The 8,480-nt window shown below is 49.7% G+C and overlaps 1 protein-coding gene across 1 annotated transcript; it reads left to right on the top strand.

The window, feature by feature from the left end:
* Positions 741-5,604, top strand: GSTK1 (glutathione S-transferase kappa 1). Its single transcript, XM_005679551.3, has 8 exons — positions 741-892; positions 1,392-1,473; positions 1,672-1,800; positions 2,122-2,222; positions 2,396-2,431; positions 4,481-4,597; positions 4,941-5,034; positions 5,300-5,604. The coding sequence occupies exons 1-8, from the start codon at positions 821-823 to the stop codon at positions 5,347-5,349; spliced, it is 681 nt and encodes a 226-aa protein (XP_005679608.1). The 5' UTR covers positions 741-820; the 3' UTR covers positions 5,350-5,604.

Raw genomic sequence — 8,480 nt, 5'->3', positions numbered from 1 at the left:
GGGGGCGGGGGGGGGGGCCGGGGCACACTTGGGGAGTGAGCAAGGGAATCTGTGGTTTGTTCAGGAACACCCCCTCCCCCCACCCCGCCAGCAGGAGACCCAATGACGCCTTCCCTGAATTTTCTATCAGGCCTCTGATCCATTTCTATTGCATAAAAAGCACCAGTGGTCACGAACCCGCCTGCCACTGCAGGAGACCAAAGAGGCGGCTCCATCCCTGGGCGGGGAAGATCCCGTGGAGTAGGAAATGGCAACCCACTCCAGTATTCGTGCCTGCGAAATCCCACGGACATGGAGGCCTGATAGGCTACAGTCCATGGAGTTACAAAGAATCGGACACGACCGAGCACGCTCCCACGCAGAAGTTCGAAGGAGGACAAGAACTCCGGTCAGCAACAAGCCTTCTCTGGTTCAGAGAGGTCAACAGGCTTGCCAGAGGTGCACAGCTAAGTGTAGAGGCGAGCATTTCAAACCTCGCCCCTTTGCCCCACACTCCTCCCCAGGGCAGGGTAGTCACACCCCCCATCCCCCCGAACAGAGCGGGTGAGCACACCTGCGAGCTCCCCAGGGGACCCCCTCACCCTCGCCCCCCGCGGGTGCCCTCAGGGAACCCCCCCCCCCCCCGCCCCACACACCAACCGCCCACCGGACCCTGTCCCGCGGGCGGATTCCCCCGGGAGGAGGCGCGGCCCGGGCGGGTCGGGGGCGGTCCTCGGGGGGAGGTGGGGAGCGGGGGCGGGGCCGCCGCGCTCTGCAGGAAGGACGCAAGCGCCGCGGGTTTCCGGGGGCCAAGTTCGCTTCGCGATCACGAGTCTGCAGCATGGGGTCCGTGCCCCGAACACTCGAGCTGTTCTACGATGTCCTGTCCCCCTACTCCTGGCTGGCCTTCGAGGTGACGCCGGGGAGCAGCTTCGCCCGGGGCTTGGGGAGACAGAGGCAGAGGGAGGGGTCAGCAAATAGCACGGGGACCTCGGTCTCGTGAATTTCCTGGCAGTGCCCTACGAGGTTTAGGGCAAGCAGGTAGAGAGCCAGGACTGAAGGTCACTTTGTTGATAAACGGGATATGGTCGCTGGCTCCAGGTGGAAGGAACCTTTATGTCTTAGGCTGGGGTTTCCCATACTGGCTTGGAAGATGAGCAACTCCAGGATCCAGAATATAAGCCCTCCGATGTCAGTTTTGGGGGGTGGGGTGCAGAACAAATAAAAACTGTCCACAGGAGCAGAGATCCTGGAATTGATAACTAGGAACTGAGAGAGTTTTGCCCTTTCAAACCAAATTTAGGGTGTCCTCCTAACCCTTTCTCCGCGCCTATAGACTGGCTGATCAGTGCCATCAAACACCCTTCTCTCCCTCAGCCCTTTTCACTCTCCGTCTCCGTCCCTCCCTGCAGGTCCTGTGCCGATATAAGAATATCTGGAACGTCAGCCTGCAGCTGCAGCCCACGTTAATTGGAGGGATCATGAGAGACAGCGGTACAAAGGCAGCGGTGTTTTTGGCGGGGATTAGAGGGAAGACATTTCAAACGTCCAGGGGAGCGGCCCTTCCACTGGGTCTCCTTATTGGCGGCAGCAGCTAGTAATATGTCCGCTGCCTGAAACCCAGGTAGGTGCATCCCCTGTCTGGGACCCTCGGGTGATCTCTCATCAGTAAGCCCAACTTTCCCCTTGCAGGAAACCAGCCGCCAGCTATGCTTCCCCGCAAAGCCGTATACATGAGAAGTGACGTTAGGCTCCTGAGCCAGCATCTCCAGGTTCCCATCCACTTCCCCAAGGATTTCTTCTCTGTGATCCTTAAGAAAGGTGAAGAGAGTGGGATATGGATGGAGCATAAGGTTTCAGCAGTGGATTTGGCGATTTCAGGGCCAGAAAGGAGGGGTTTCGTTGATTCCATTAAGTGAAGGAAACTTTGGGAAAGCTCAGCATCAGAGCTGATCATGCAGAAGGTTGTGGAGACAGAAGGGGAGGGAGAGCAGGATGGATCAGTGATCAGAAACGCAAATGGGAGGCTGAGGGTGATGGAGCACTGGCGGGGGCGGGGGGGGGGATGAGAAGGAGGGAAAACCTGGTCTTCATGGGAAACAAGCTAGAGAAGGCCCCTCTCCAAGTGCCTCTGCCCCACAGGAAGTTTGACAGCCATGCGCTTCCTCACTGCGGTGAAGATGGAGCACCCGGAGATGCTAGAGAAAGTGTCCAGAGAACTGTGGATGCGCGTCTGGTCACGGGTGAGGGTTGGGCTCTGGGCACCCACTTTTGGGGAGACCCAGGATGACTTGGTGACCCTCCCCTAGGCCTAGAGTCCAGGTCCTGCCCTCCTCTTTGTTCACTGACCTGGTCCACTGGCCTCCATCTCACTCCTCACTTCGCCACCCCCTCATACTGACTGTCCTCTTCCCAGGATGAAGATATCACGGAGCCCCCGAGCATCCTGGCCGTGAGTGTTCCCACTCCTCTCCTGGGTAATCTGAGGACAGTTGACCTCTGGGGGCAGAGAGGACATTGTTTATTATTGGGTGGAAGAGGTCATAGTTACCGGGGGAGAAAGGATGTTTGAGAGGCCAAATTACTAAACGGTTGGAACTAAGACGACTCTCGAAAGAATGTATCACGGGTGAAAAAGGAAACATGTATTTGATGAAAGAAGGTGGTACATGTGGTACCTGCAGATGTGGAGACTTGAAGTAGTGGCAAGTCGTGGCCCTAAAAACTGCAACACAAACCTCACTGTCACATCTAAGAGACATAAAAAACAGGCTTTGGAAAGACAAAGAGAGATCACTCACTCAATCCAGAAGTATAGAAAGTCCGAGTGAGAAAAGTGGAAATAGCTCCAAATGTCAAAATGTGTGCTAGCCATATTTAGATGTAAAAAAGTTTTTCTTCAGGATTAAATCAGGAAATTCAACACCGCATTTTTTCCCCTTAAGTTTCTTCCCCCCTTAACCCATAAGGGTTTCCCTTGTGGCTCAGCTGGTAAAGAAACTGCCTGCAATGCAGAAGACCTGGGTTCGATCCCTGGGATGGGAAGTTCCCCTGGAGAAGGGAAAGGCTACCCACTCCAGTATTCTGGCTCGGAGAATTCCATGGACTGTATAGTCCACGGGGTTGCAAAGGGTCGGACACGACTGAGTCACTTAAACTTTCACTTTAAGTTTACAAAAGACAGGAAAAGGCAATGGCAACCCACTCCAGTACTCTTGCCTGGAAAATCCCATGGACGGAGGAGCCTGGTAGGCTGCAGTCAGCTGAGGCATATTCAAATATAATATATAAAATGACAAGTCACAAAAAACGTTAAATGTGTAAAGCATGCCCAGTATATCCTCCTGTGTTTTCATTCCTGCAAAGTCTATGCATTGGCTTGCTTTTTCACTTAATATCTAATAATCATTTCCCATGTCATTTAAAACTGTTGGAGAGAATAATTCTTAGGTTCCACATAGCATTCCATTCAGTGGGTGTACTTCTGTTTACTGAACCAGTTCCCTGTTGTTGAGCACTTGGCCAAAATAAACTTCGCTGATGTAACCGGGTCAAAGACAAGAAGTCATGCCTGACTTCATATTTCCCACTCCAGGTCAAGGGGGTCAGGTTGCAATACTTGTCAACCCCAGCTATGTATTAAAATCACTTACAGCACCTGGACACCACCACCCAGAAATTCCCATGTAATTTGTTCTCAAGGATGACATCCAAACTGAGATTTTAAAAAAAGCTCCCCCAGGATATTCTAATATGTGCGGCCAAAGTTGAGAATCACTGATCCCAACAAACCCCAAAGTGAAACCTTTAACATTCTCTGAAGCCAGACGCTGGTGGCTGCAGCCATGTGCCCTGTCCAGAGTCCTCAGGAAATTCTATGGGAATTAGAGCCCAGCCCTTGGATTCAGGAATTCTGAGAAGTAGGAAGGCATGAGCCCCCAGCTTAATGTCAAGGGACTTGGATTCTAGCATTGTTTCTGCTACTAACAAGCTCTTTAGCACTGACCAAAATATGTACCATTTCTGGACTGGAGGCTCCTTGTCTGCTTTGTTTTGGCTTTTTCCCATGTTTATTTATTTGGCTGCACCAGGTCTTAATTGTGACATATGAACTCTTAGTTGCAGCGTATGGGTTCTGGTTCCCTAACCAGAGACTGAACCCAGGCCCCCTTGCACTAGGAGCACAGTCTTCAACCACTGGACCACCTGGGAAGTCTTTCCTGACCTGTTAATGAAGTGGTTGGGAAGCTGGCCTCTCAAAATGCCCTCTGGCATTAAATTTCTACAATTATGACTCGTGGCCACCCACTCTTTCTACCAATCTCATGATTTTGAAGGCAAAAAACATAGCCCCTCTTGGCAAAGATAGACCTCCATTCGTGGGTAGGTAAAAGTGCTGTGGATAATGTGGGGGCAGAAAATAAAATGACCAGAGTTTTCTCCTGAGATTCCCACCTGCACTAACGCAGACACACTTGTTTTCCCTACCACATCCCTTCAGGCTGCAGAGAAGGCTGGCATGTCCATGGAACAAGCCCAGGAACTTCTAAAAAGGGTCTCAACACCACAAGTGAAGAACCAGCTCAAGGAGACCACTGAGGCAGCCTGCAAATATGGGGTGAGCAATTCTGTCCCCACCCCTGTGCTGAGACAGAGAATCTTGACCAGGTCCCCAAGCTCCTGAGCCAAAGTTACTCCCCAACTGTGAGTCCTCCGAGATCTCCAAGATCACCCTCATCCTCTTCCTTCCTTTCCCTGGGCCCAAGGAAAGGAGGGAGAGAGCTAGATGGTGAGAGAGGAGACAGAAAACTCTCCTTAGAACCCTGGAACCTCTGGAACCTCTCATCGAATACCTCTGGCTACTTTGTGTCTATGACCTCAGACCAGTGTTGACTTGCAGCCTTCAACCACAGCCCTGTAACCACCTGCTCCTTCGCCCTCCTGCCCTGTTACTTCTCCAGGCTTTTGGGCTGCCCATCACTGTGGCCCACCTGCATGATGAAACCCACATGCTCTTTGGCTCCGACCGGATGGAGTTGCTGGCATACCTGCTGGGTAAGTTACACGTTCATACTGACTGCCCTTGAGCCCACCCCTGCATTATATCAGTTGCCCAGAAGGATGGATTCAAGAATTTTAAAAAAAATGTTCTAGGCACTTTCGATAATGGAACCTCATACAGAGGTAGGTGTGCTTTAGGTGGAGTGCACCTTCTTCTGCAGGAGAGAAGGAAGCCTTCGTACCCAGCACCCAGGAGCTCTTCCTGGAGAGAATCCCTGAGGGCTTGTGGGGCCTCTGACTCATGATCTTTTCTATTCAGGAGAAAAGTGGATGGGCCCTGTGCCTCCAGCTGTAAACCCCAGACTTTAAGCCCAAAGCCCAGAGGAAGCAAGACGATTGGTATTAAAAAGCAAACCATCTGCTTACCCCTCCTCCACTGTGGGGCCCTGGGACTCTGGTTTCCTATCTGATAGAGGTTCTTGTCCGGTCTTGGGGTATGCTGGGGGGCGGGGGGGCGGGCAGGACAATACACTGTCTGCCGTTAGTCTCACCAAGTGCCTCTGAGAACCTCCAACTCTGCTTTTCACAGAATAAACCTAATGCCATTAGGCATCATATTCCTCAGCCTGTGTCCTCCCTTGTGTTTATCTGTTCTTGTTCCTACAGCCACATCCTGGCCACTCTAGATGTTTGAAAAGAACAGTTCTTTGTGTGCCCCCAGCCCTTTGCCCCACTTTGGGGCAGCTTATGTGAAGGGAACAGGAAATAGTCCCTCTTTCTCTTCTACAGAAGCTTCTTAAGTCTGTCAGAGACAGAAAGCTAAGCCAGATGGATTCTGCAACTAACCAGCTGGGCACTGTCTTCTGACCAGCCATGGTGCCTGAGACACAGGCTGGGGCCGGAAGCCCAGGGGAAGTGGAGGCTAGCGAGAACCCCAGCATGGCTGAGCTTGCATCCAGATGTTTAAATGGGGTCCGGCTACTCTGACCAGCAGGGGCTGGGAGAGGCCGTGCCAGGAGACTGGCCAGAGCTGCCAGGGCCCGAAGAAGTTGCTCATCCCCTCAGGGTGCCTTCCCCTCACCCACAAAGCAGATCCCAAGGAAAAGCCAGGCCTCTCCCTGGCCCACTATGACCCCTGTTCCCTCCCCAACAAACCTATAGCTTTCCCACTCCCCCCAGTTAATCACTGAGAGCTCCTACTCTTTCTATGCCCACTGTGCAATCATCAGAATGCCTCGTGTTTCAATAGGGTCTGGACTTCTTGAAGAAGACTCTCTTCAGATGCTGAAACCACACTTGGATGCCTGTGTGGTGACTTCGATGGCTCAGAGGGCTTTCGGAGTTTAGATGCCTCTTCCCTTTGCCATCTTCTCATCTCGTATTTCTGGCTTTCTCATCTCCTATCCTATGTTCCCTTCTTTTCTCCCATCACTTTCAGTCTTCCTCCTCTCCCCCTTTTTTCCATTATTCCAGCACACTCCAAGACTTCAACTCATCCTGACCAGGCATACCTGTAATGTAATGTCACAAGTATATCCCCAAATAAGCACTCTGTTTCTCCAAAGGAGACCTGTGACAATGTGCAACTAATGCAAAAATAAAAATATGAGAACCATAAGGGCAAATTAAAACAAAAAGGAGAGGCTTCCCTGGAAGTCCAGTGGTTAAGACTCTGAACTGCCAATGCAGGGGGCGCAGGTTCAATCCCTGGTTGGGAAACTAAAATGCAACATGCCGAATGGCATGGCCAAAGAGTAAAACTTAAATTTTTTTTTAAATGGAACTTTCCATATATTGAAGTTAAATATAATCAACTATATTGAAGTTCTCATAAATGTTGAGGGTTAGTAGAGACAAAGCTTTGTGAATAAAGATGCTTGTCTCACCATTGCTTGTTGTATCAGATAAATGTCCACCAGGAGGATTTTTGAATAAATTATGGTACATCCAGGAGGTAATGTTTCATAGCCATCAAAAATTATATTTGTGAAGAATTTTTAGCAACTTATAGGAAATTTGGAAATTCTTAGGATATAATATTGATTGGAAAAAATGATCCAACTGCATAGTATGGTCTCAATTATGTCTTACATAAAGATATATTACAGAGGACATTAATCTGGAATAAATCTGAACTATTAATCTAGAATAAAATATATCAAAATGTTTCCATTTTATTTGCATATGTTTTTAGAAGATTATATATTTATTTTTGCCTGAGCTGGGCCTTCGTTGCTGCAACGGGCGCCACTCTTTGTAGGGATGTGCAGGATTCTCATTGCCATGGCTTCTCTTATTGCAGAGTATGGGCTCTGGATGCGTGGGATTCAGCAGCTGGGGCTCGCAGGCTCTAGAGCTCTGGCTAGCAGCTGGGGCACACAGGCTTAGTTGCTCCACAGCATTTGTGATCTTCCCTGGCCAGGGACTGAACTCGTGTCCCCTGCATTAGCAGGTGGATTCCTAACCACTAAACCACGAGGGATGGTGACAGCAGCCACGAAATTAAGACGCTTACTCCTTGGAAGGAAAGTTATGACCAAACTAGATAGCATATTCAAAAGCAGAGACATTACTTTGCCAACAAAGGTCCGGTCTAGTCAAGGCTATGGTTTTTCCAGTGGTCATGTATGGATGTGAGAGTTGGACTATAAAGGAAGCTGAGCGCTGAAGAATTGATGCTTTTGAAGTGTGGTGTTGGAGAAGACTCTTGAGAGTCCCTTGGACTGCAAGGAGATCCAACCAGTCCATCCTAAAGGAGGTCAGTCCTGAGTGTTCATTGGAAGGACTGATGCTGAAGCTGAAACTCCAATACTTTGGCCACCTCATGCGAAGAAATAACTCATTTGAAAAGACCCTGATGCTGGGGAAGATTGAAGGCAGGAGGAGAAGGGGACAACAGAGGATGAAATGGTTGGATGGCATCACCAACTCAATGGACATGAGTTTGAGTAAGCTCTGGGAGTTGGTGATAGACAGGGAGGCCTGGCATGCTGCGATTCATGGGGTCACAAAGAGTCAGACAGGACTGAGCGACTGAACTGAACTGAACTGAAACCACCAGGGAAGCCCCCTTATTTGTAGTTTTTTAAAAGACTGTTTATTCCAGTAAAAAAAAAAAAAGACTTCAAGAATTTATATTCAGATTTGTATACAATTGTGTACCCTTCTCATTATTTTCTAAATTTGTATCAGTTGCTTAATGCTGAATGCTCAGTCGAGTCCGACTCTGCGACCCCACGGACTGTAGCCCACCAAGCTCCTCTGTCCATGGGATTACGTCCATTGACTACTTTGGTAAAAATACTGGAGTAGATTGCCATATCCTCCTCCAGGGGATCTTCCTGACCCAGGGATCAAACCCACATCTCTTGTAGCTTCTGTACTGCAGGCAGATTCTTTCCCACTGAGCCACCTGGGAAGCATCAATTGCTTAACTTAATCCTAAATCTTATCTCAGTGTAATGTAGGATAATCTCTTATTTTAGAGGCACATATTGCAG

Source organism: Capra hircus, chromosome 4 (genome assembly GCF_001704415.2).
Source record: "Capra hircus breed San Clemente chromosome 4, ASM170441v1, whole genome shotgun sequence".
Taxonomy (NCBI): Eukaryota; Metazoa; Chordata; class Mammalia; order Artiodactyla; family Bovidae; genus Capra; species Capra hircus.
The sequence above is the reverse complement of the archived record's forward strand: the minus strand, read 5'-3'. Positions and strand labels throughout refer to the sequence as shown.